Source organism: Stylophora pistillata, chromosome 10 (assembly GCF_964205215.1).
Source record: "Stylophora pistillata chromosome 10, jaStyPist1.2, whole genome shotgun sequence".
Lineage (NCBI taxonomy): Eukaryota > Metazoa > Cnidaria > Anthozoa > Scleractinia > Pocilloporidae > Stylophora > Stylophora pistillata.
This window is the reverse complement of record NC_142528.1, coordinates 20,121,501-20,148,701: the sequence shown is the minus strand read 5'-3', so window position 1 is coordinate 20,148,701 and position 27,201 is coordinate 20,121,501. Positions and strand designations below refer to the sequence as shown.

Below are 27,201 nucleotides of genomic sequence, written 5' to 3'. Positions count from 1 at the left end.
AACAGCGAAAATAACTCAAACTTTACGTTAACCGTTAAATATCACGAAGACTACGTACGGGGAAACCAGAATGATTTTCGCCAAGTGATTTTCGCCGATGTTCATGAAAGCTAAGGTGTAGTATGCCTAGGTTTAAGAAATGGACTTGGTGTCCTTCTTTGTGTTACTAAGCACAAAGAACGTAGACGTAACCTTTAACAAGAGTTTCATTCTTTTGAACGCAAATCGTAATCATATCTAATGAAACTTATATCACATAAAAGATTAGAAGTTAAGATAATTTTGGTTCTGATGATCCAAATTGATAGTGTCCCCAAACACGGTGTATTTCGGGGCGTCTATATATCTCGAAAAATTTCGAATGATTTAACGAATGCAGCCGTCAGAAGGATGATCGATGACATACCACTTATTATGCTAATAAATGCAAAGTTTGCCCCAATTGCCCTTCAAGGACTTCTCACACCAAGTTGCTTTCTGCAAAGTTTCAAAGCCAAAAAAATTTAAAAACTTCATGATCTAGGCTTTCACATGATATGAGTTTCATTAGATTTGATTACGAATTGTCATAAGGGCGAGACTCTAGTTACTAGTTAAAGGCCTCGTAGTCTTCTGATCGCAATTTTATCTGCTTGTTACACCATAGTTAGTAGAGGGGTCCCCCTCTACTAACTATGATTACACAAAGAAAGGACGCCAAGTCTGTTTCTGTAAACTCCGCTGCATTTTCATGTAAGCCGTATCATACGATTTCATAAACATCGGCGAAAGTCACTTTGGTTTCGCTGAACGCAAACAGATTATCGTCGTGATAACGTTACCGTTCCACAATTGAAACGCTACACATAACTGTTGAGTCCCTTCCCCTCTTCGCGATATGCTACTACACTCTTAGCTTTCATTTGACGTAACGGTTTCATACCTCAGGCTATACATGACGTCGGTGGCGATTTGACTCTCAGTGGTAGCGAGTCTGGTGGTAGTTGGTTTGTTGTGGTAGCGAATTGACCGGACACCGTCAAGAATATCCTTGGACAAATGAATAAATGGGGTAAGTTTTCTAAAGAAACTGTGCCGGGTGCTGTATCGCTTGGGGGTCTTACAAGATAATTTGGTTTTATCAACTGAGTTAGAGAGTTTACAAGTTCTCAGTCGATAAACCAAATTATATTATTATACATTCTCTTACGTCATACCTACAGACAATATATTTTATAAGGGTTAGACTTGCTATCCATAAAACAGTGCTCGATACATATAATAGAGCGAGTATAACGTGTGATAGGCTGAAAAAATCAACTACATTTCATCCCTCAGACCTGTTTCGTGGCTGCCCACTCATCATTAAAATCCCCTGATGAGTGGGCAACCACGAAACAGGTCTGTAGGGAGGAAATGTAGTTGATTTTTTCTGCCTATCACACGTCAATAGATTTTATATATGTAGAAGAGACGTCATACCTGCAGACAATAGTTTTATGCGCTCTTGTCTTTACAAGTGCAGCTCAGGAATATGGAATATGGATATGCATGATAAAACAATTATTGGATTCGGTTTCTCATGATGGCGATAATTATCAAGGCCTCAGGTTGTGTTATTCGCCTCAGCCTTCGCCTTCGGCAGATAATACAAACTTTGGCCTTGATAATTATCGTTATCATGCTTAACCTCATCCAATAATTGTCAAATATTATTTTTAACAAACCCAAAATGACCCCACCCCGGCTAGGGTTGTTGTGCTTGATCTGAGAACGAGGTGGCTGATGGTTACAAAACAAGCTCACTAGCAATGTCCCGTGTGGAGATCTGTTCCCTTGCTTACGAGGGAAAATTTAACGAGTTAACGGAAAAAATTGAATTGAAACCGAATTTAGCGACCAAGTTAGACGAGGTAAGGTTCGATTCCAACGTGAGTCGTGTAAAACTTCTTTCTTGTTCGCCATGATTCTTCTCAACAGTGACAACTGGTTAATCAGATTAGTTTTAAAGCAGATCGATTTAAGTACAATCTTTCACTTCTAACTATACTTTTTTGCCGAGATTATATTTCTTAGCGACCATGTTAGCCACAGACCACATCTTCATTGGGTTCATAGTGTGATAAACTCAATGTTTTAGATTTATCATGCTAATCCTAGGGAAGATGTGATATACATATATTTTTATCAAATTTTCAACTCCGAATGTCGCCTTTCCAGTCTTCTGATTGGTTCACTATACTACGGTTATAGTAACTATAGCCTCTATTTGGCGAGAAAATATGCAGGGATATTTGTCCGCGGACTTATAAGTTCTAAGGTGCGAACAGTTTTGCGAGAGCAAAGCTTGAGTAAAGCTGCAAGCTTCAAGGAGCAGATAACGTCTGAGGACAAATACACAAACATATTTTTGTGCAAAATAGAGGTAGTGGTATGTATAAAAGCGATCCTTGCAGTAATAGACCCTACCTACATAGTAGTGGAAATAAGGCTTGAAATAAATTCAGGCCCGTATGGGATTTGAACCCATGACCTCTGCGATACCGGTGCATTGCTCTACTATCTGAGCTAACAAACCAACTGGGAACTGGTCATTATGTTGGTTGGCATTAAACCAGTCAAGGTGATAAATCAATGAGTTTCAATATATGAAAATCATAGATGTGTACTGTGGTTTCATGAAACGTATGAAAGTGATCCTCACAGTAATAAACCCTACTTATATAGTAGTGGAAATAAGGCCTGAAAAAAATTCAGGCTTATACGGGGAATTTTTTTTCAGGCGTAATTTCTACTCTTACATCCACCGAATGCAAATAATGGCGTCCAATTTGAATTGCCATTGTTCTAGACTCACTAGCCTCATCTTCACATGGAAAACACAAAAGCATTATTACATGTGTGAGAGGCTAGTGAGTCCAGAACAATGGCAACTCAAATTAGTCGCCAGTAATATTTGCATTCGGTGTATGAGTAGGGTTTAGTACTGCGAGGATTGCTTTCGTACATTCATGAAACCGCAGTACACATCTATGATTTTCCAATATTCAAATTCAGAGGTAATGGTGTTTATCATCCTTCAAATATTTTGCATACTGTTTGCTATAAAGTGTTCTCTAGTAGAACTTTGTGAACAAAAAAGATTTTCCTTGTTCTGTAACAACTGTATAACACTGTCTTCTTGAATTAAACTTTAAATAAAGACTTGTGCCGTTGTTAGATAGCAAATTGGTTATAGCCAACTTGGGACTTTGCATGTTGTTAGCTTTTTACCATGTCATATCCAACCCACTCATAGAATAATTGTTAAGAGAAGATGTCACTAAAATCAGACAAATTCACAAATCACTAGCAACAGTCAAAATATCGAATTGGCTCATATTCTAGTATAAGGTAGACCTACATGTAAAACAAACCAAGACATGTGTAGTTTGTTGAAAAATTCTTTTGTTTTGGAGAAAATTGATAAAATTCAATTCACACATAATTATTTTCATTCGAAGGTTGAATTTAGCCAATTTTTGGAGGCCTTGATTGTAATTGAAAAAGCAATGAAAAACTTTCTTATTCCACAGACTTTTAGAACAATGTGTTCCCTATGTTTTCATAAAAAAGTAGAATCACTATTTAAATATGATATAAAATATGGATTTTTCTATCTATTTACCTAAGTGCCATGTGAAAAGTAGGGTAGCTTCAAAAAAAAACTTTATATGTGCTAAGTGAAATGAACATTTAATATTTTGAAATATGAGAAGTAGAAATGATAAACTTACCATTTGTAGGGTTGTTTTTCTGGGGTTTTTGTGCTGCAATGCATACGAAGGTTTTAAATTCATAGAAATTTTGCTTTTCGGCTTAGCACATCTAAAAATAGTAATTGTACTTTTTTGTGAAAACATAGGGGAGACATGGTGCTAAAAGTCTGCGGAATAAGTAATATTTCATTGCTTTTGCGAGTACAATCAAGGCCTCCAAAAATAGGTTAAATTCGACCTTTGAATGATACTGAATTTTATCAATTTTCTCCAAAACAAAAGAATTTTTCAACAAACTACACATGTCTTGGTTTGTTTTACCTATAGGCCTACCTAATACTAGAATATAAGCCAATTTGATTTTTTTGACTGTTGCCAGTGAATGGTTGATTCTTCTTAACAACCTCTCTTAAATATATACCCCCTTTATAATGTAAATGTGGCTCAGTACTCAGGACCTCACTGGTCCTTCAAGTTTCTAAGCCGGTGATTTATCAGTTTCTCAACTTCCACAACGATGTGTACATGTATGGTGAGAAACTCACATCTATTGTGATGCAACAGTGGGTTTCCTCTTCGTAAGTAACTAGGCCACCCTCTGATTAGTGATCTAGTTGTATGCTACTTAATGGAACATTCTTTTTCTCAATTATATTTTAATTTAGGTAACCAGTGAACATTTAACCTCATAACTTATACTTATAACTTAACATAACTTATATGGCAATGACCATATCTAGCAACGTTCACAAGTGTGAATAATGCTGTTGTCTCCAGTTGTATGATGCTGTGAGAGAAATAAGTCTTTTTGTCACTTAGCAACCTGTTTGGCCACAATAAATAGCAAACTGGTACCACCTGATAACGGCCTGATACAGAACAGTAGTTTGCTGTAGGAAATTGTGACTAAATTTGATTTACTTTAAATTTGTGAATAGTACTGTGAAAATTGAAATACTGCCCAGTCCCAGCTGCTAGGTATAAAATAACCTAGGTGGTTAAATGTATCATAGAACTGTAGAGCGCTTGAGTACCATCATTTTCACATCCAGTTCAGTAGTCAGTTATTGTAGGTGAATGCCAAACCCATACCATCTATATGTGTAACTTTTTTCTGTATTACAGAATGAGCGCATGCCACTTCACTGGGCTGCATCTGGTGGACACAGTGACATTGTTAAACATTTACTTGATCTTGGAGTACCAACTGATAACAAAGATGATGTAAGTGGTAGAATTCCAATTTTACAGACAAGGGATAGGGTTTGCTTGTGTATGGTGGATATAATACTATATATGACCACACAATGGACTAATGTTTGTTCATAACATTTTAAGGGGCCAAAGGATATATCTTTTTTGTGTGTAGTAAGGCTGTGAAGTGGGTGAAGTGAAAATTATACATTTAGTGACAAGGTTTACCCTTTTTCAATTGGATGTATTTCTTGTTTATTTCTTCATTGTGATAATCTTTGCTCTTTTTGAAACTTGGGTGGTGACTACTCAAGGGACTTGAGTGTAGAGGGAGTTTGTTGTCAAAAGTAAAGTGGCTACAATCTCTTTGTAAGACACAGGTTTGAGGCTCTTGGCTTAATTTGGAATGTACTCTAAATTCCATGAGAACATTTGCCGTCAATATAACCAAGGTTTAAGGCCAGTTTTAAGAAATGATGGTTTGTCTGGGAGGTTAAGTCTGAAATATGGCTTTGTAGGTTTTCACAGACACTTTTGCTCTTGCCTTAAATGAGAACTTTTATTTTCAACCTTTAATTTTTTCTGTTAACTGTTATGTTTACAATTTAGAAAAAAACTTCTAAGAACACAAATGTTTTTTTACTTTGAAATTCAATTCAACCTTTTGTCTTTTGTTGACATGTTTGAACTTGGATTGATTGCAATAAAGTATGAATTTGAAAGCTAAAAAAGCTGTTTTGTTCTGAAAAGTTCATTTCTAAATTGTGAACATAACAGTTATAGAAAAAATTGAATGTTGAAAATAAAACTTGGATTTTGGAAATAAAACTTGAATTTTGGCGGGGATTTAAGGCCTTACCTATTCAGTTACACACTCCCTCAGAGGCAGACTACTGATAATTTGTATTGTGCTTGCATGGTCCAAAGTCAAATCGTCTTTTTCAAATATGTTTTAAATAACTTGACCAAATATTAGGCTCAGTGGACTCCTCTGATGATTGCTGCATCTGCTGGAAGAGATACCATTGTCTACATGTTGATCAGCATTGGAGCTGATGTTAACAGCAAAAATGAAGGAGGACAAACACCACTACATTATGCAGCATCAAGAAACAGATATGAGGTGATGCATTGCAGTCATCATGGCCTCACAAGTTTACTCCCAAATCAACAATTAATTGGCAGAGAGGTACCCAAAATGCAAGACAATCACCATAGATCCAAAAATTTTTTCCCTCTAAGAAGCCGTTAAAAGTTATTGCTAAAGTTTTCGATAAGCACTGGTGAAAGGGTCCTGTTACCATATGCAAATTACTAAAAATATGGACCCCCTGTGGCCTGACCTTTGGTAAGCTACCACCTTCCATGAGGGACCACCTAGACTTGACATTTTGGGTGGTTGCTTATGACCACTTACAGAAGGTTCAACTGTACAAGGCATTCATTTGCTGTACAAGGTGGTGTTCTGAAAATCTTTTAACTTTTTAGGTTTGAAGTTTTCAGTAGTGTAATTAATCTCTCATTATCCAAGCCAGCTTGATACCTTGATGGGAGAAATATCAGCCCTGTGTCTTTTACATCAAAATCAAGGGCTTATCTAGTATGGCCTTAGCAGTTGGCTGATAAGATTTATAAATTTTTACTGATGCTTTTTCATTCTCTCAGATTGCAGAATTGCTACTTCAGAGTGGGGCTTATGTTGATGTACAGGACAAAACAAGTGCTGCTACCCCTCTACACCGCGCTGCATCGCAGTTAGTAAATCCCTCACTTAAACATGATTTAAGATGAATTCTGCTTGATTTTTCGAACTAGAATTTATCACGTAACAATCTTCACTGAGTGACTACGCTGTCTGGTTTTTGTTTTAATATTCACAGGGGCCACTCCAAGATTGTCAAGTTGCTCTTAAACCACAATGCAAGTTGTAATATACAGGATGCTGAAGGCAACACTGCTCTGTATGTTTCTTGCTTGTACTGGCCCCCTTTTTCCTTGCTGTCTTTGGCTAATGGCCGATTATTGGAAGCCCATATTTGTCATACCTTTATTAATGTCGTTCTTAACCAAAGATGACGCACATACATGCTTTTTATATTTTGTTTGTGCTCCATGTCCCAGTTTTCAGTAATTCTCTTAGAATATGTGGCTTCACTTGTCAATTGCCACAGCGTCCAGAGGGCAAATTTCTTTTAAAACTGCCAACTGTTTACAAGAGCAGACTAAGGGCCTTTGAAAATTTAGTTGTTAGGATTATTTTGTTCTTGTTGATGGGTGGTCGTTCTAAGAGAAGTGTTCAAGATCTTCAAATAGTAGGGCGTTAAGATCTTTGGGGCAATTCCAGTTTCAGGAATAAATATACTGTTGCCTTCTTGAATATTCTTTTTTCCTTAGTCATATGGCCTGTGAGGAGGATAGGGCAGAAATAGCTGTCACACTGGTTGAAAATGGGGCTAGTCTCTACATAGAAAATAAGGTAAGGCTCTCATTAACTAATGCATCTTAGAAATGAACTCTTCAATTTTCACTCGCTAAAGCACCCAATTTCGAGACCTCACGTCCTAAAGCGTTACACGGAGAGGAGAAGTGAAGGTCTGTATACTGCATGAAGCGTATCTGCCATTACGAAAGCCAGTTAAACCTACTCTAATGATAATAGTGGTTGAGAATTGAAGACGGAATTATGCAAGCTTTTGGTTGATTGTAAGTTTTTTTTCTAACCTTTATTGTAACCTTTCAGATGAACATGCCGCCTGTGGAACTCGCTAACAAGAGACTTGCAAGACAACTAATTCGCCTGAGTGACAGCTGACGTTCTCCCGCTCTGTTCACTTTTTGAGGAAGGTTTGATGTCAATGCTGGCTCTCTCCTGCGTAATAATTATGTCCACCAGTAGCAGATTAAAAGGGTCATTCATTGAGTGCGTATTAGTTTTTGTAGTGTAAAAGTGTCATGTCTCTCGCATAGAACTGCAATGATCGTGTATAATTCGAATGTTCATCCCAAAGACTCATGCGGTGCCTCAAATATTTGCCTTTTACTTTTATCTCCGTAGAAAAAGATGGATTGCGAAGAGATTCGGACCCAATTGCCCTTCCTCTTATCATAATAATGTTTTAATAATTTTTTTGCGTTAGTTCCCTACAATGAGCCTAGAGTACTTACAAGTGCCGTGAACAAGCCATATTTAAACGATACACGTCGCGCGAGGGTGGTGTTTATTTCAAGGTTACATTACTTAACCCAGTAACACCACTAACAGCAATTGCGCAAAATCGTTTTGTAAATATTATGTAAAACAGAAATTTCTTTAAAGTTCCAAGTCCCGCTCTTTTGATATAAATTCCTCAGAAAGGTACTGAGTTTCCTAGCCTTGTTAACCTTCTAGTTATTTTAGGAAGCCAACACCCTCTTAGTTTTAATTTTTTATATGGGGGCCCAAACTGGTCAAAATGAGGTTAATAATTATTTTCGTATTTTAAATAATTATATGTACTTGAAAAGATAATTTTTCGTGGTGGAAAATTTAATTATATGTAGTGTTCATTATAATTATTTTTATCTAATTGTTGTATTTATTTTTACGAGTGTGTCAATTATTTATTTCTCTTTGACAATTAATTAAGGCAAATCCCACAATGCAGTGCGCAGGATTAAAAGTCCCATCAGCCATTGCAAACCAGCTTATAGGCATTTCAAAATGGCGAACAGAAGGAGAGTGTTACGAGAGAGAAATGAAAGTGGATTTTCTAGTTTTCTGCAGAATTTAAAGGGGATATTGAAGATTTTTCTTAGCTCTGATATACAAATTACAAATGAAGAATTGGTTGAAGTTCGTCAGCAGTTGATTGAAGCTAATGGTACTTTGTCTTTGTTGCAACGTGACATCGAACGAGGCGACCCCAATCCCACAGGCCTTCCAGGAGAAACTCTGAAAGAACCGTTGACTAATTTAAGTAATGACATTGGGAGTATAGTTCTAATTCTTAGAGATGCGACAATGCAGTCGAATGAAAGTAACGAGGATAGTTATTCAGCCCCATTTGTTCCTCATGTTTCTGGACTCGGAAGGAAGAAATACGACATCACTAAAGAACAGCTTGAACACTTACGATCATTATTTTTTTCCTGGACAAAGATAGCCAACATGCTTCAAGTTAGTATTTCTACAATTCAAAGAAGGTGCAGAGAGTTAATGGACTTGGAGATGTATTTGAAGGATTTTCAAATATAACAGATGATGAGCTAGACCAAATATACTTAAGTATCACTGGCAACGCAAGTGAGGGCCCTGTTACTCCAAATATAGGCCGAAGGCGTTTTATTGGTGCACTACGAAGTAGAGGCCTACATGTCCAAAGGTGGCGAGTAACAGATTGCTTACACAGGTTAGACCCCGTAGGTACAAGTCTGAGATGGCGAATGACAATACATCGCAGAAAATACTGGGTACCAACTCCCAATAGTCTTTGGCACATTGACTCTGGTCATAAGCTTATTAGATATAAACTTGTAACTCATGTGTGTATAGATGGTAAAACAAGGCTGCTTATATATGTTTGCTGTTGCAATAACAATAAAGCAGACACAGTCTTGTCTTTGTTTGAAAAAGGGGTTGAACAATGGGGCCTTCCATCTCGTGTACGATCTGATTATGGAATGGAGAACTATTATGTTGGACAATACATGATTCAAAACCGAGGTGAAAGCAGAGGAAGTATAATAACAGGATCTTCAGTTCACAATTCAAGGGTGGAGAGAACTCATCGTGATATATATTCTGGGGTTCTGGCATTCTATTCAAGAATATTCGAAACAATGGAAGAAGAGGGACTTCTTAACATTCTTGATGATGTACATCTATTTTGTCTCCACTATGTATATCTAGCTAGAATAAATAAGTCATTGAAAGAATTTGTTGACCAAATGAACCACCATCCTGTTTCTACTGAGAAAAACCAGTCACCTTTACAGATGTGGGAGAGAGGGATGCTAGAAAATATGCATTCAGGGCACACAGCCTTATCACCTTCAGAGATTGATGAGTTTGGTTTGGATCCAGAAAATGGATATTTAGTGGAAGATGAAGACTATCAAGTGAATATTGTTCCGCCATCAGTAAATTTGTCAGATGGTCATCTTAATTGTTTGCCATGCCCATTGCAAGATGACAATAACTGTGGTATAGACATTTACAACCATTGTGTTCAGTTTGTCTATTCTTTAATGAGCTCTAGCCCATAGCATACATTATTATAACATGGTTTTGACTCCTCACTTAATTTCTGTGGTGCAATCTTTAATTTTGTATAGTAAAATATCATGAATAAGAACATGTATTTAAACAGGTTCTTATAAGAAAGACATGGACGACAAACAATACTTGAAATTTCATGCAACTTTTCTCCACCCACCCAGCAAACATTTATTTAGTTATTCAATATAGCATTGGACAATGTGAGTTCAATGGCTGACTTCATAGCGTTAACCTACAGAGCAGATGTTCTTTTACTTAGATATTTTAGGTTTGGTGGTTTTTGGGCTTCTGTGGTAAAGTCATCTTTTTTTGTTACCACAGGAAGCCCAAAACCAAAAGTATATAGTCTCAATCAATATTTAAGTTTATGTGTAATCATTAGTCCCATTTGTGAAATGGTTACCTTATAGAAAGGCATTATCAATATATTCTCATAATCCATTCCCATGGACAAAAAAGAGGCAAAAGCAATCTCAAACAAATTTTATTTCTCCACAAAATAAAGTTTCAATTTTTAATGTATTAAGAATTGAAACAAAATAAAGGTTGTTAAAATACAGTGGATGCCAACATCACTTGGGTAATAAAAACCCAAACCTTCCAAATATTTTACAAGTTAGAAAACTGGAAGACAAACGTAAAACTAAATGTTATATTTTGATACACATTTTTTAGCATCCACTCTACTTAACTTGACCAATTATTTGTAGCAAGTCTTATGCCAACAATAACAACATTGAACTGTAACAAACATGCCAAAAGAGCTGTGATGTAAGTGATAATCATACATTACTTGTTTTGTGTTAATTTTTGTTGTATAAACCTCTATGCTCTCTACACATCAATGACACAAAAGTTTATATGTAGATTATGTAAAGACACTCTATCATTATTGAGCCAAATATACTTCTAAAAAGTCATTGACAAAACAACCAAAATTACTAGGTTAACTATGAACTGCAACAATAATAAATATGTAAATATGTTACTATAACACCAACTGCAACAATAATAAACAGTCCTTGCAAACACACTGGTAGGCATTTGAGCACTACTGAAATAACAGGACATACTTACATACTACCGAAATATGATTGGGAGAATGCAAGGTCATAAATTTCAAATAACTTCTCCTGACTTGGCAAAGGGTTGACACTTGAAGCCACAGGAATACTCAAAATGTTACTGCACGTGTGGGCAGTTGGTGTAAATCCATCTCCAAGATCAGTCTTTACAAACTCTATTGATGGATCCAATGCAAACCCAAGAATAGGCTCTTCAGCTGAACCTGTTACAAAAGTCAAAATATGGCTCAGCTGAAGTTTTTCATTTCCACATGACCTAAGACCACTAGCAACTTCTCTAAGAAACCTCACAAAAAGTTGATAAAGTTCTTTCTCATGTTTCAGAGCATTGCTTCCTTGCTCACTGTATTTTGGCTTAAGCAATCCCAGCAACTTTGGCACAGTAATTGGGTGTTGACTGTTTGGTCTCAAGAGATAGTGGAGCATAGGCAGCTTCTGTAGTGCTGACAGCATGCCTAGCTTTTCTAGCCCAGCTTGCACTTCAGCAATGCAAGGATTACTGCTTTGTGGACTAGATGTTAAGACATCATTTAGTATTTCCTCTTCAATAAATGCAGGCATGGGACCATTTTGTAGCAGGGTTAAAGCCAACATGATTCCAACATTAAAATAATCTTTAGCAAGATATCGTCGTAGTCCTCGGTCAAAATACTTTTCCTTGATTTCTCTGCATACTATTCTTAACCATTCTCTCCTTGGTCCTCCAAGATCTACGACATCTTCACCAGTAAATCCCACCTTGAATGTAAACCTGTAATTCTCTATAAACTCTAGTTCACTGAAAGTTGAAATAAGAGCTGTGTCCCTGTTTACATTAATAAAGTTGGTCTCTCCATCAGTAGGTTCTTCTACAGAAACTATATCCAGCTTTCTACCTTGAATGATATGTTCTTGTAAAAACCTTAATACCTCTACTGGTTCCAACAGATCTTGATTCTTGGCTGAGTCGATGATTGAGTCTATGTTAAAAGGACATTCAACTGGATTTGCCTGATAAGTATGCACTGGAACAGCATCTTGCTCTTTTGAAGCATTACTGATTTCTGGTTTTTCATCAGTAAGATCCACCTCTGCAATGCTTGCATTAGCAGTAGATGTTGTTATGTTAGCAGCTGGTGATGCACTTGGTGTTATAGCGCTTGTAGATGTTGCAGAGGGGTTCAAAGATTGAGTGCTATTGATGTTGTGTTTTTTATCGGCGAGCGTAAAAGATCCGAACGACGCCATTCACTCAAGAACTTCAAGTGCCTTTTTACTGCCCGTCACGTGACTCGGTACAAAGTACAAACTATAACAATTTTGACTACACAACATCTCCCCCTTTAAAAACTACGGGGAGAAGCCAAAACTACTAAACATGAAGGTAATAAAGTTTGATTTAACTTATAACATGAACTGTGTAAACTTAGAGATCGGACTGTTCAATTCATAAATTTATCCCGCACAGTCACAAGTCCAATCTTCTGGGGGCACTGACTACTCGCCCAGATCTAGTTGTGGTTGCACCAGCTGCACAAGCAGCTGCCGGAACATCCAACTTGATCGCCTCTGGAATTTGCTTGCTCGAATCAGGAAAGCTAGGACCTTGCTTGCTCAAATCAGGACTGCTAGGGTACAGCGGAGTAAGGTCCTTCCGGTTCCTTCTGATAGTTCCTCTGGGGCTGCTAACAATGTATGAACGAGGTGTCTCAGCCTCTTGAGTCACGGTCGCTGGGACTTTCATGTCTCGAATCCAAACCTCGGTTCCCACAGGAATCTTCTTTTGATCTCTTGCGCCATGATGAGAATCAAAGTAAGCCTTTTGCTCTTGCTTTCGAACTTCCTCTCTACCTCGGACTATAGACAAATCAGGCCAACCGGGTTTCAGCTCCACCGCAGCAAGTGGAACTCTGGATCTTATCTTTCGACCAAACAGAAGCTCAGCTGGACTGTAACCATTCTCTAATGGTGTTGAGCGATATGCAAGCAACGCCTTAGCAGGATCATCCTCCTTCTTCAGGACATACTTTGCGGTCTGCACCGCCCGTTCAGCCATCCCATTTGATTGGGGGTACTTTGGACTGCTTGTCACACTTGCAAATCCCCATTCCTTTGCAAATTTAATGAATTCAGCTGAACTATACTGAGGACCATTGTCAGATCTGACAGAGTCTGGAATTCCATGTCTCGCAAACATAGATTTCAGCGCCTGAATGACATCTTGCGAAGTCTGGGATGATGAAAGCAAGGCCACCTCAATGTATCGGCTGAAGTAATCCACGACCAGCAAATAGGTGCGGCCCTTTAGCTAAAGCAAATCTGTTCCGATGATCTGCCATGGCCTGTTTGGAACCACTGAAGGAATAAGGGGTTCTGCTCGGGAAGATCGGTGTTCTGCGCATTTGCGGCATCCCTGAACCATATCCTCAATCTGCCTACTAAGGCCTGGCCACCACACAGACATCTTGGCACGGCTGCGACATTTTGTGATGCCCTGATGGCCTTCATGCAAGCGATCAAGAATCTCTATCCTCATGCAGGACGGTATGATGACTCTGGAAGCCTTCAGAAGTAATCCACGAACTAAGGTAATTTCTCCTCTCTCACTCCAGTACCCTTTTAGTGCCTCCGGAACTCTATCTTTTTCTGGCCAGCCAAGTTGGCAGTAGGCTGTAAGTTGTCGGCATACTTCATCCTCCTCTTGTCGTTCCCTTATCTCTTCCAGATGTCTGTCGCTGGCTGGAATTTCACTCAAAACACTGTGCGCATACAGGGCTATTTCTTCTTCTTGTGAGCCTGACTGCTGCTCCTGGTTTATCGGAGCTCTTGAGAGAGCATCTGCTGTTGTCAAACTCTTGCCTGGAACGTGTGAGATGGAATACTGGAATCTGAGCAGCCTCATTCGTAAACGCTGAATTCTTGGTGGCATTTCATTTAAGTTCTTTGACCCCAGGAGAGGAACTAATGGTTTGTGGTCCGTTTCAATATGAAATGGCTTACCGATGAGGTAGTCCGATAACCTTTCGCATGCCCATGTCACTGCTAGAGCCTCCTTTTCTACTTGGGCGTACCTCTGTTCTGTTGGAGTCAATGCCCTGGATATGAATGCAACGGGTTTCCAACCGCCATCCTCTTGGGCTTGGGTGAGAACCGCTCCAAGACCAAACGAGGAAGCGTCCGATGATACCCTTGTCTCTTTGGCTGGATCATAGAGGGCTAGTGTTGGCGTAGAGACTAGGGCCTTCTTTACGGCATTGAATGCTTCCCGCTGAGCCCCAGTCCAGAGCCATGCATTGTTCTTACTCAGAAGATCCCTCAGTGGCTTTGTCATGTCCGCCAGGTTAGGAATGTACTTCCCTACTTGATTGACCATGCCCAGGAACCGCCTTAATTGTGCAATGTCAGTTGGTTCCCCCATCTGTGCGACAGCTTCCACTTTAGTGGGGTCGATTTGCACTCCATCTTTGCCGATCACGTGCCCCAGAAATTCCACTTTATCTGTTGAGAACTTGCACTTCTCCAGGTTAAGGGTAACATTAGCATCTGCTAACCGCTCCAGTACTGCAATCAACCTCTTATCATGCTGCTCTTGGGTCTCTCCAAATACTAAGATGTCATCAACTTGACACTCCACCCCATCGAGACCTTCTAGGATCCTCTGCATCGCTTTCTGGAAGTGTTCGGGTGCTGAAGAAATACCGAAGGGTAGTCTTGTGAAACAGTACCTTCCCCATGGTGTGATAAAAGTGGTAAACAGCTTTGAATTCTCACCTAACTTCCTCTGCCAAAATCCACTATTTGCATCCAGCTTAGACATAATCTTTGCGCCAGACAGTTTGGCTAGAGTTTGTTCAGTTGTTGGCATTTGGCGGACCTCTCTCTGAACAGCCTTATTTAACTGGACAAAGTCACCACAAATTCTGACACTGCCATTCCTTTTGGGTACAACAACAATCGGGGAACACCACTGGGTAGGTTGATCGACCTGTTCTATCACTCCCATTTGCTCCATTCGCTCAAGCTCCTTCTTCACTTGAGGTAGTAAAGGTATAGGAATACGCCTTGGGGTACACAGATTAAATGGAGTGACTGATTCATCCAGCTTGATCTCGTAAACACCATCCATGCATCCTAACCCCTGAAACAAGCTGGGGAATCTCTTCTCATAGTTGCTGTCCTTTGAGTCAACACCAGAGATTCTAGCAATTGTCCCGAGCCGGCTACACGCGCTTCTTCCCAACAAGGACTGTTCAAGGCCAGGAACCACATAAATTTCGTCAGCACAGCATTGCAGGTTATGCGTAAGGGATGCTGTAAATTTACCTTTGCAAAACAGTGGTACTTTGCATGGGCCATACAATTTCTTATCAGGTGGAAGGAGCTTTTCCTGAATTGACAAAAGACCAAAAGTCTTTTCTGATATGACAGAAACATCAGCCCCACTATCAAGCTTGAAACTAACTGGGCAACCATTTACCAGGATTTCAGCTTTCCACGGATGTGCCTGCATGCTGTCAACACCGATCTCTCCAAGAAACACACTGGTATCTGGATCCTCAGAAAACTGATCCTCGGTTACAACTTCTTCAACCTGTTGGGACATGCATACTCGGGCATAATGACCTTTCTTGGAACATTTATGACAAACAGAATTAAGTGCAGGGCAATTCCCTCTGGTGTGATTTGCAGATAATCCACATCGTAAACAGCCACTGGGGTTTGACTTATCTCTAGCGCCAACGACACCTCCACGTTTCTTTGGTGGAAACTTCTGCAACTTTGCTCTGAATTTGGCTCCAATCTCATCGATTTCGGTGGATGTCGACCGCTGACCACTCCTAATGACTTCTTGTTGTTTCTTGACTGACTCGCTTTCCCTGGCCATTTTCACAACTTTTTCAAGAGTCAAAGTCGATTCCAACTGCATCTTTTCACTTAGTGTAGCATCTTTAACTCCCACCACAATACGATCCCGAATCATCTCTTCTTTCAGGGCGCCAAAATTGCAATGCTCGGCCAAGCAATAGAGTGCCGAAGTGTGACGTCATGTTACCATGGTAGCATTTTTGCTGGATCTAAACACTATTTGGCGTCTTTCGTTACATCTCATCATAAAATGGGCCAATGCTTCGTTCCCGACTGCAATCATCAGTCAGAAAGTCACAATTGCAGCTTTTACCGTTTCCCCAAAGATCCTGCTCAAAGAAGAAAATGGATTTCTCTAATAAGGTAGGTTGATTTTTGGTACAATGACCACCATGATGCACGGCCACGTGTCGGTTATAGTTACGCGGAAGATGGTTTTATTTAACCACTCAAAAGTGCACTGACCTGTGGATTATACCTTTGAAAGACCTCTAGAGAGAAAAAAAGCTTTTTTTTACGTTATGATTAAAGTTTAAAACCTTCGTTTTCTCTCTCCAGACGAGCTGATCGTGAACCTGGCAAAGGCGCTCGAGTTTGTAGTTGTCATTTCCGAGGAAGTAAAGAAGAAGGCCCCGAGGTCTTTTCCTGGAATAAAGACAAACTATTTGAATCTCGAAATGCTCCAAAAAGGAAAAAGCAAAGAACTGAAGTCCCAGAGACAACGACTATCGAGCAGATCCTTTCAGAATCTTCGACGAAGAGCAACCAGAACGAGCCTTGCGAGCTCAGTTGCGAGGAGATGCAAATGAAATGCACTACTTTGCAGACTGAAAATATCCTGCTACAAGCAGAGCTAGGGACATTAAAGACCCAAGTATCCGAGTTGAAAGAAAAAGAAAGCTACTTAAAAAGAAACTACAGCTCTTTTAACATGGATTCAAAGGTAATCAACATGGAAACTGGCCTCCCAAACAAAGAAATGTTCCACATTGTTGTCGAATATGCCGAAAGATACCGCAACGATATTGTTTACGTGTGTGGCTGGAAAGTAGACAAGATATCTTTTGAAGATCAAATATTGATAACATTGATGAAGATTAGACATAATTATCATAACTTACATTTAGCTGAACTTTTTAGTTGCAGTACTGCTACAATAGCGAATATTGTGACAACATTTATCCATGTTTTGCACCAAATTCTATATGAAGATCAAATGGAGATAGCTGTTCCATCCAGACAAAAAAACAAAACTTCACTTCCAGGCTCATTTAGCTTATTTGGAGACTGTCGTATGGTAATAGATTGCACCGATATCGAGGTTGCTACACCTAAGCTTATGAGTGACCAAAAATTGACATATTCAACGTACAGGGGTATGAATTCTTTTAAGACAATTGTTGGTGTGGCACCCAACGCGGTTATAACTTATGTAAGTAAACTTTTCCCTGGCTCAGTATCAGATAAAGTAACGGTTCAAAAGTCAGGAATATTAAAGCATTTTGTTGCTGGGGATATTATACTTGCGGATAAAGGGTTTTTGATAAATGATATTGTTCCTAATGGTGTATATGTGAACATTCCCCCATTCTTGAACAATGGAAAATTTACAGAAAGTGAAGTTAAGTTAACAAAGAGCATTGCAAAATGTCGTATACACGTAGAACGTGCTAATGCTAGATTGAAGAACTATAAAATTTTAAATTTTGTGCCACCATACTTGCGATCCCTCTCTGGTAAGATTATACAGCTATGTGGTGCTTTAGTTAATTTACAAAACCCATTAATTAAGGAAACCAATGACACTGTTGACTTTGATTAGTCATTTTAATTGAAATATTGATCATCTTACATCAGTTTACTAAGGCCTGGTATACATTGGCATTGTCTGATCATAGTTAATCAATTAACTGTATTCTGATACAAAGAGTGGACAGGTGTTGTGTGATCTGTGAAAAGCTTGTAACCCTATTTTACTTGCTCATGATACAAGGAATCATGATACACAACTTAATGACAAACTATTTATTTCTGATCAGTATTCCTGCCACCACACCCTTATGCTAGTCTTATTATGAATTCAGATAACCAACTGTATTCAAATACGATTACAATGAATCTATCATTTTCTTGTCTCAAGTAGCTAATGTAAAAACCCCAGCAAATGTTGCTGTTTAAAGAAAAACAATTTTAAGATTAACATGAACATTTTTATTTTATATACACCCTTCAGTTACTGCATATTTGTTGTAAAAGTTGCAATGATTTTACCAAATAAAACAATATTTTAAAAAATATTTCTAAAAGTATGTATTATCAAATCCATTACTTTATAAAAAACTACATTAATTTTACAACAAAGTCTTAAAATTTAAAGACCACCATCAACAAGTGCAGGAATCATGTGAATTGTATAAAATTCTTGAAGTGAAAGAAGATTTGGTTCCCATGTGCAGTCTTTCTGGATTGCCAACACAACAGTTTGCATTGTTGTCCAAACCACAAAGTGACAGATTTGCTTCCCAGTTATAAACAGCTGACCCTGGACTTGATGCCAGTAGTGGTGGGATTGTTTTAAACAATAGCCAGCATCTCTCTTTACTAAACAGAACTTAGGGTCTTTAACAGCCTCCTCAATTGTTGAATTGCGATGTGTGTAAGGGCATTTGACTTCAATGATCGCATTGTCATCAACAAGTCCATCTGGTGATGCACCCAAAACACCAGACTTGTGTAGCCAAAGGCCACAATCCTTTACTACTTTCATTGTTAATTTGGTGAAGGCCTTTATTCCTTCTTTCTCGTTAACGACACCCCATCGAACAGCCTGCACTCGAGAGATGTCGTATTCTCCAAGAACACGCTTGATAAGGGAAGGAGTGACTCTTTTTGCTTCAAGAACTGGACCAAAATTGCTAGCAGTCAAACGTCCTTTTCTCACCACATGCCACTCTCCACATTCACGTTGCTCTTTCGTGATCTCACAGACTGATTTCACTTGCTGCTCACTTACTTTCAATTTTTCCAACAAGAAATTTGTATCAAGTCCGCTTTCAACAAACTCTCTCGATAAAATGATTTCTTCGACTGTGGAGATCGGCAGACGATTCTCTTTGTCAGGTTCGGGGCTCAAAAGCCATAACATTCCTGTGAACTCGCCGTATCTCTTCAGCTTGTTCCGTAGCCATTCTCTGTCCTCATCTGTAGTTTTTCGTTTTAGGACTTTAGTTTCTTTGGGTGGATACAGATCTTCTACCGTTTTAACCACCTCGGATGCCTTTTGTTTCTTCCACTGACATTCGATGTCAGTTCTACTTAAGTTGTGGTAGCCATGAAGGAACAGAGCTACAGCGTGACTACACTTTGAACCGCCACGAGGGCACTCGCATTCTGTGGAACGTATTTCGTTTTCTTGAAGATATATCTGCGAAGGAAAGAGAAAAAGAAATATAAGCTTACTTTTCAAGATTTCCTTTAAACGAAGATTCGAAATCACTTAATTTAAATAAGTTTTGGTTTGGCGATGTTAACGGATAGACATCGAGTAATAGAAATTTTACACTTACTGTGACTTTATACGTCGTACTTTTCATGCTCGCTTGCACTGACCCTCTGATAATTCCATCACAATAGCAAAAAGATAGAACGTGTCCAGATTGGTAATGGTTTTCGCCACGGTTTAAAGATTTAGGCTCATCTGAGAAGTATTTTGCGAACGATGTTATCGACAACGCCGCCATGTTAAACACATGTGAGTTTGTTTAGATCCAGCAGAAATGCAACCATGGAAACGTGACGTCAGGGCTTCGGTACTCTATGAAGCGATGTGATGAATTCCTCGGCGGTTTCGTCAGCCTGGGTTCGCTGGTTGAATTTCGCTCGTTCGTAAATGACATTTCTCCTGACTAGGAAATACTGGTCGAACTTTTCCTTTACTTTGTCGTATTTTAGCCGGTCTCCCTCATCGCCAAACACAAATGTAGTCATAACATCGTCGGCGGCATCGCCCATCGCGTATAGCAACGTGTTTACTTGAATTTCTTCGCTTTTTCTGTGTAGATCACACGCCATCCGATATCGACCGAACCGACGAATCCATTTTTCCCACTCGTCTGGCTTTTTGAAATCGAACATTTCGGGTGCAGTAATCTTGTTAGCCATGATTCCTCCAGAACAGTAGTACGCTTACTTCCCGGGTTTCTTCTGCTGTCGCGGCGAACAATTTCTCTTTTGTCAATATTTAGCTCCGCTCGAGTAACCTCAAAGAACTCTCCTGTATTTTCCTCTAAGGGCCTCGACTATCCAGTTATTCTTCTCGTCAAGGGACTCAAAATCCCACTCCTGACACCATGTTGTGTTATTTATCGGCGAGCGTAAAAGATCCGAACGACGCCATTCACTCAAGAACTTCAAGTGCCTTTTTACTGCCCGTCACGTGACTCGGTACAAAGTACAAACTATAACAATTTTGACAACACAACAATTGAGACTTGTAATACTTCTAGTGGTTGGAGATTCAAATGAGGATAATGAAAGAAAGTCATCATCGTCGTCGCTTGGCAAATCAGCTAGCAAGCGAATGTATATACCTCCAGATGGAGCAATGGACTTCAATAGTAGTTTTGAGTCTATTCTCTTTCCAAGTGGAATGTTTGGCTTTACTAAAGTACCTGAACAGTTTTTCATTATTTCAAAAGAAAATCCGTCCATGCTTGAGCCTTTTAAAAGATAAGATAACTCTTTTTCCAGTTGAACAGCCGTCCACTCACGAGAGAGTTCAAATCCACAAATAATCCTTCCAGACTTTTCAAGCTCAACTTTTTCCGATTTGCTCGGAATTCTATCTTTTCCATACTCTATAACAATAACATCTTTAGTTACAGTAGATGAGCCGTGTGGTCGCCCAGGATTGCGATTGGAATATGGTGTAGATCGACTGCGAAAAGCACGTGCTCTGTTTGTGCCTGTGTTGATCGAGCTTGCTGCTGTCCGTCCTGAAGTTGTTGGAAATCTTCTTTGCAGCTCTGACAAAGCGTTAGACGTTGTAGCCCGTCCTTGGACGATATTTGCAATTTTTGTTATGTTTTCAATTGCAGATTCTGCGATTTTTTTTATCTCTTCGTCCTTCTTGTCCTTCCGACCCTCTTCCGCCATTTTGAAAAGGTGGTATGCAATGGCTGATGGGACTTTTAATCCTGCGCACTGCATTGTGGGATTTGCCTTAATTAATTGTCAAAGAGAAATAAATAATTGACACACTCGTAAAAATAACTACAACAATTAGATAAAAATAATTATAATGAACACTACATATAATTAAATTTTCCACCACGAAAAATTATCTTTTCAAGTACATATAATTATTTAAAATACGAAAATAATTATTAACCTCATTTTGACCAGTTTGGGCCCCCATATTTTCAGTTGATGTTAATTTAATCTTCTCAAGAATAAGGGTAAATAAAGTTGTTGTTGTTGTTGTTTTACGGTACTCATCACTTTGTTTTCTTCTCCTCAAATAAATACCGAATTGTTCAATGTGGTTGTGTATTCTCTATTTTGTGTTTGTCTGCTGAGTTTGTTCGGGGGCGGCGTTCAATGTTGGTAAAACGGTATTGGTTATGCTTTAAAAAAGATATTTCTGTTCCCGGCTTTAAAACAGCATTCATGAATGGATTCATTGGTGTCATGTGTTTTAGCCCAGGCCCAAGAACATCAGGACCAATTACGGCAAGAAAGGCCACGGTGCTTTCAGCTAGAGGTTTCAAGCTTGTTCTTTCGGTTTATGAAAAATGTGACTTCAATGATATATAGTTTAACATTTGTTTCGCATCTGCCAAACATATGATCATGGAACTGAATGGGATTTTCATCTGTTTAGCGCTGTTTCTTCGAGCCCCTTATGATAGGTCATGAAATGATAGCAACCCACCATAGTGGAGCGAAACGAAGGTAATGTTTTCCTTACACTGCGACTTTCATTACACAAGTTTAAATTTGAACGTGGTGCTGAAACTGCGTTTATGCGAAATTTGTGGCTGGGAATTGAAAACTCTGCGTCTTTCATGCAAATATAATCTTAAATGCCGTTTAATTGACGTTGGTTGAAACTAAAGAAAATAGCAAAAGGTTGCACTAGTTACACAGTATACAACCTAAAGAAATAACGAACAACAAGACGGAAAGACGACTATAAAATACATTGTTACAGCCACAGAAACATTGCTAAGTCTTGGCGTAAGTCTGGAACCGAAGCAGATAAACTGCAATATGTTGATCAGTGAGTCGAGTCCGTAAGCTCTTGAAATCTTCAAAGATGAACTACTACGCTTCGCTTATAAATGAAAATAAATCGGATCCTCAAGTCCTATTCAACACCATAGACCGTATGCAGCATCGTGAGCCTCAAAACCCCTATCCATCCTGCGGATCTCCAAAGGAAGTATGTGATAAGTTTGCCGACTTTTTCTGTGACAAAATTGTGACAATCAGGCATCAACTGGATACGCTATCTATTACTGATGCTCCTGCTTTTCCATTGTTTGACGACGCCATAATTACATGTGAACTAAGCGAATTTTCTCTCACCACAGAGGATGAGCTTTCTGGTCTCGTGAAAAAAATTGCCGCCAAATCGTGTTCTCTTGATCCTGTACCGGCTTCTCTTTTATGTTACTGTATTGAAGATCTACTACCTATTATTAAAAATGTCGTAAACCTTTCATTTAATTCAGCTTCAATGCCAAGTTCCATAAAAAATGCAATGTTGTCTCCTCTGCTGAAGAAACTGTCCCTAGACTTCGAACTCTTTTCTAACTTTCGACCTGTATCATCTAACCTGAAGTTTTTGTCTAAGGTTATTGAAAAAGTTGCAGCCAGACGTCTGACGAATTATCTGTCTGACAATGATCTGAATGAAAGTCTCCAGTCTGCTTACAAGAAACATAGTTGTGAAACAGCGCTTCTACGTGTTAGAAATGATATTCTGAAATCAATCGATGATAAACAATGTGTTGTTCTCTTGCTGTTAGATCTATCAGCAGCCTTCGACACTGTCGACCATAAGATCCTATTACACAGACTGCGTTCCAGGTTTGGTATAAATTGTAAAGCACTTTCGTGGCTTCAGTCTTATCTTACGGATCGTTCCCAGTTTGTTCAGATCGATGGATTTACTTCCCCAATTCGTCCGCTCAGATTTGGCGTGCCGCAAGGGTCCGTGTTGGGCTCGTTGCTGTATCTCTTGTTTACGGCCCCACTAGGTGACCTAATAAGATGCCATAACATATATGCTGACGACACTCAACTATACACCACCTTCAGTTGCGATGATATGAATGACCTTACCACTACAATTTCCCGGATTGAAAGCTGTCTTGTTGATATCACCAACTGGATGATACTACTAACAAACTGAAGCTAAATACTGATAAAACCGAACTTCTTATTCTCCATTCTAAGTTCAGACCGCCCAAACGGCTACCTTCTATTAAAATAGGAACTGATATCATCGAGCCTACAAATAAGGCGCGTAATATCGGCGCCATTTTTAATAACACCGTAATGATGTCTTTTCATATTCAAAACATAGTTAAAGGGGCATTCCACCACCTAAGAAATATAGCTAAGATTCGTAAATATATCAATGTCACAACAGCTAAAGTTCTTGTACACGCATTTCTAAATTCGAAGCTGGATCTATGCAACTCACTCTTGTATGGTCTTCCCAAGTATGAAATTAACAAACTGCAATGTGTCCAAAATGCTGCAGCACGTGTGATTGCTTGCTTAAGTAAGTTTGATCACATAAGCGATACTCCAAAGGAGCTGCACTGGCTACCGGTGGAGCAAAGAATAATCTTTAAGATCAATCTTATTTGTTTTAAGATACTCAACAATTTAGCTCCTGATTATTTGGTTGACCTAATTCATGTTTATGAACCTACGAGGTACCTTCGCTCATCTTCAGACAAGTGGCGTCTTATCATCAAACCCTGTAACTTAAAGACATATGGTTTAAGGGCTTTCTCAGTTATTGCCCCTATACTTTGGGACGATTTACCTATTGACATTAGATCAATCGACGATGTAAACAAGTTCAAATCTAGAATAAAGACCTTTCTTTTTAAGCAAGTTTATGAACTATCCTAGGTTTTCCATTTTGTAATTTTGTTATTATGTATATATATATATGTATACGATTTTAGTCCTTTTTGAAGCATTGTAAAGCGCTTAGCACGGAAAAGGATAGGCGCTATATAAATATTATTATTATTATTATTATTATTATTATGCTAAACTGCGCTTAGCGAAAACGAGACAAGGAGGAAATGAAGGAAAGGTGAAGAAGAGTATTTTTCCCGAAACTTCGTGTACATATTAAGGACAAGAACAAATCGCCACATGGTAAGTTTCGTTTATTTTTATTTCCATTTTCAAGCAAATTTCCAGACCTAAACTTCGCCCCATATGTTCTCTCTATTTAACCATGTGCACGTGACACAAACAGCGAGCCTGGATTACTTATGGTAGACAGCCAAAATTGGTCTGAGGCAAATCTTCCAGTGGTCGATTTTCGTTCTCAACCGCGAGAAATCCAATTGCTAAAGCCACTGAATACGAGTGCGTAACTTACGGTATTTTTTTTCTTGTTCTGGTTTTCTTACCGTTCACGGAAAAAATGACGTCACTGTAAGCAATACGAGTTTTTTCAGTGTTTTAGCAGCTATAATTTGAGAAAATTTCGACAAACGACCTTGGATTGAGAAAGACAGAGTGGCGCGAAAGGCGGGTGACGTGTCAGCAGCTGATTGGCGATATTACCTACATACATACATATATACATACATACATACATACATACGTTAGTTGACCACTCCCCATGGGGGCTTCTCAGGGCCAATTCCCACCCATCCCACCCCAGGGGAGGACATCCACTACATAGTAATCTCGTGCGGGGGAAATTAACGTCTCCTACCGCTAACCCTGCAGGAGACGGGACCTACGGTTTATTCCTCCTTATTCGAAAAGACTAGAATATCTTTCCATTTATTATAGAAAGGTAGCAAATTCTCCTCACTTATTTTAAGACTATGAGTATCGGTCCAGCCGGTGGTATACAAGGATTTCCAGTCCTGAGGAAAAGAAACACGTAAAAAAATACGACAGTTTTTGATTAAGTGTAGTTTTCTATTCTTCGCCAAAATTTTTGCTGATGAGATCCAAATTCTCCTTATGTTTATAGATGACATGGGATCTAATGTTTATAGATGACATGGGATCTAATGTTGTCCATTCATATCTCATTTGTGTCATCTGTGAACCCCCGTGGAGACAATATTCACCACATACAGACTGGCCGAGTGAAGTCTTTGGTAGCCAAGAAAACAGTTACCTGGGTTATTTTTGAAGTTTGCTTCTGAATCAATCGGCTGCTGTTTCCAGTCCTTATACAAACAGAAGTGACTTTGCATCTGATGATCAGCCTTGATCAGTTTACTAAAAACAGAACCGCCATGGAGAGAATTTTCACATACATAGCTGCGTTGTTTACTCGTCTGCTGTTCTGCCTCCATGCCATTGCCATGATTTACTGGCTGGTCACCTTGAAGCAAGACAAAATGTACTTTCTGTTTTTACTTCTTCTCGTGGCTCTCTTAGTGGAAACAATAATCACTGTGGGATTTCGCAAGGGACATGAATATAGCTGGTAAGTAAAAGAAAACTTTCACGAGCATTAGTCAGCGTAGTACATTATACATGTCAGCAGCACCACTGGCACACGGCCTAACGAATTTGGGGATCTCTTTGCTTCGCTGCATTTATTTTCTTTGCTTGAACATATTACCAAAACGAAACTATGAGGCAAAAAGCGCGAAAATTATCATTGTTCTTTGCAAAGGACATATTTAATGAAGTGTGATTGCTTTGCTTTATCCCAATGCAGACTCGGGAATTCGAGTTTCCGGTTTTTATCTTGGTGGCTTATATTTCAACATTTCTAGTCAGTTGTGCTAAACATTCATGAAAACTGAAAATCCGCCTTCTTATTAAAAAGTGGCATAATCAAACATGCTGAGCTTCGTTTACATTTTTATCAAAACGATTCAGAGTCGATGAAATGCCATGTAATCGAAAGCAATAAGTGATTACTTAAAATTACCTAGTATGTTCTTATTAGAAAAGCTACAACTTTCTTGAGCTGTCAGACTGCGATCGGTTTTTCTTACAAACGAAACAAATCTCCACAGAGTGACCTTACAGGAAGTTTGCGAACAACTTGAAGTTTTTATGCGAACCTGTCTCGATCTCCTTTATGAATAAAAAGCTTAAATAAACAGATACTACACCATCACAGAGTAAATTACAAATCATCAAAATTCATTGTTCGGTGACTTAGCAACAGGATGAACTGCAACGGCTAGATATGTTTATGGCTACTGATGAGTAAGTTCCGTATCTTTTTCGGATTTGAAAAAAGACAGATTTTACATAGCCTTTGAGTTTAATAGTTTTGAGAAACATGCTTAAAAAATATTTATCTTTAGGCGGCTTTGTGAGGTTGACTGGTGTAAAAGGCGTCACTGCGTAAAATCAGTCTATTTGCGGCTGTTTCTAAATATCCCGCAGCTGGGCACGATAATGGACTAATTCCTTGTAGTCAAAAATTTTCACAGAATTTCCGCACAAATGTTTTTTCAAACTTCTTAAGAGCATCAGATTTTTGTTTAGAGAGGTTAAGCGTTTCAAAATTTATTTCAGTTTTTCATTAAACGCTGGGACAGAAAGGTTTCAAGGTGTCGAAAACAAATAGGGACGTTACATTATACACAGGCACGGAACTATTTGAGAAGAAAACCAAAGTAATTTTTGGAATCGCTTGACATTTCTAAATAAACATCTGATACTCTTGAAGATTTTGAATTAATCGCTCGGGGCAAATTCAGTGCAAATTTCTTACTGCCTGGTTTTACTCCGTTTAAGACCGTCTCCGGCTGCCGGGCATTTAAACACTAAATTAGTTGAAGTCATTGTTTGGGTATTCATCTCGGATTCGTAAATTCAGTCAGGTTACGAGTAAAAA

At 38.9% G+C, this 27,201-nt stretch overlaps 5 protein-coding genes across 9 annotated transcripts in view; 3 read left to right on the top strand and 2 right to left on the bottom strand.

Annotated features, from left to right (window-relative positions):
• Nucleotides 1-501: 501 nt before the first annotated feature.
• Nucleotides 502-18,415, top strand: LOC111320050 (uncharacterized). Of its 5 annotated transcripts, XM_088736651.1 has the most exons (8): nt 1,524-1,892; nt 4,863-4,961; nt 5,908-6,120; nt 6,597-6,685; nt 6,812-6,892; nt 7,326-7,407; nt 7,672-7,775; nt 7,987-18,415. In XM_088736651.1, the coding sequence occupies exons 1-7, from the start codon at nt 1,791-1,793 to the stop codon at nt 7,741-7,743; spliced, it is 738 nt and encodes a 245-aa protein (XP_088592777.1). In that variant the 5' UTR covers nt 1,524-1,790; the 3' UTR covers nt 7,744-7,775; nt 7,987-18,415. The 5 variants fall into 5 exon arrangements, with proteins under 5 accessions (XP_088592779.1, XP_088592778.1, XP_088592777.1 ...); XM_088736653.1 differs by lacking the exons at nt 1,524-1,892; nt 7,987-18,415 and adding an exon at nt 502-1,051 and having other exon boundaries at nt 7,672-7,852; XM_022922755.2 differs by lacking the exon at nt 7,987-18,415 and having other exon boundaries at nt 1,732-1,892; nt 5,908-6,054; nt 7,672-7,852.
• Nucleotides 12,721-13,449, bottom strand: LOC148722151 (uncharacterized). The gene has a single exon (XM_088737003.1). The coding sequence runs from the start codon at nt 13,447-13,449 to the stop codon at nt 12,721-12,723; it is 729 nt and encodes a 242-aa protein (XP_088593129.1).
• On the top strand, nt 16,126-18,415 carry LOC148722150 (uncharacterized). Its single transcript, XM_088736642.1, has 2 exons — nt 16,126-16,481; nt 16,677-18,415. The coding sequence occupies exons 1-2, from the start codon at nt 16,261-16,263 to the stop codon at nt 17,938-17,940; spliced, it is 1,485 nt and encodes a 494-aa protein (XP_088592768.1). The 5' UTR covers nt 16,126-16,260; the 3' UTR covers nt 17,941-18,415.
• Nucleotides 17,932-21,334, bottom strand: LOC148722149 (uncharacterized). The gene is made up of 2 exons (XM_088736643.1): nt 19,685-21,334; nt 17,932-19,542 (listed from the first exon to the last, which is right to left on the bottom strand). Exons 1-2 carry the CDS (start codon nt 19,856-19,858, stop codon nt 18,490-18,492), a joined length of 1,227 nt encoding a protein of 408 aa, XP_088592769.1. The 5' UTR covers nt 19,859-21,334; the 3' UTR covers nt 17,932-18,489.
• A 3,889-nt stretch (nt 21,335-25,223) lies between these two features.
• Nucleotides 25,224-27,201, top strand: part of LOC111320569 (transmembrane protein 26) — an 8,654-nt gene continuing 6,676 nt past the window's right edge. The window contains exon 1 of the mRNA XM_022923225.2: nt 25,224-25,827. Coding sequence (XP_022778960.1) covers nt 25,595-25,827 — 233 coding nt within the window. The 5' untranslated portion in view covers nt 25,224-25,594. The remainder of the gene's footprint in view (nt 25,828-27,201) is intronic.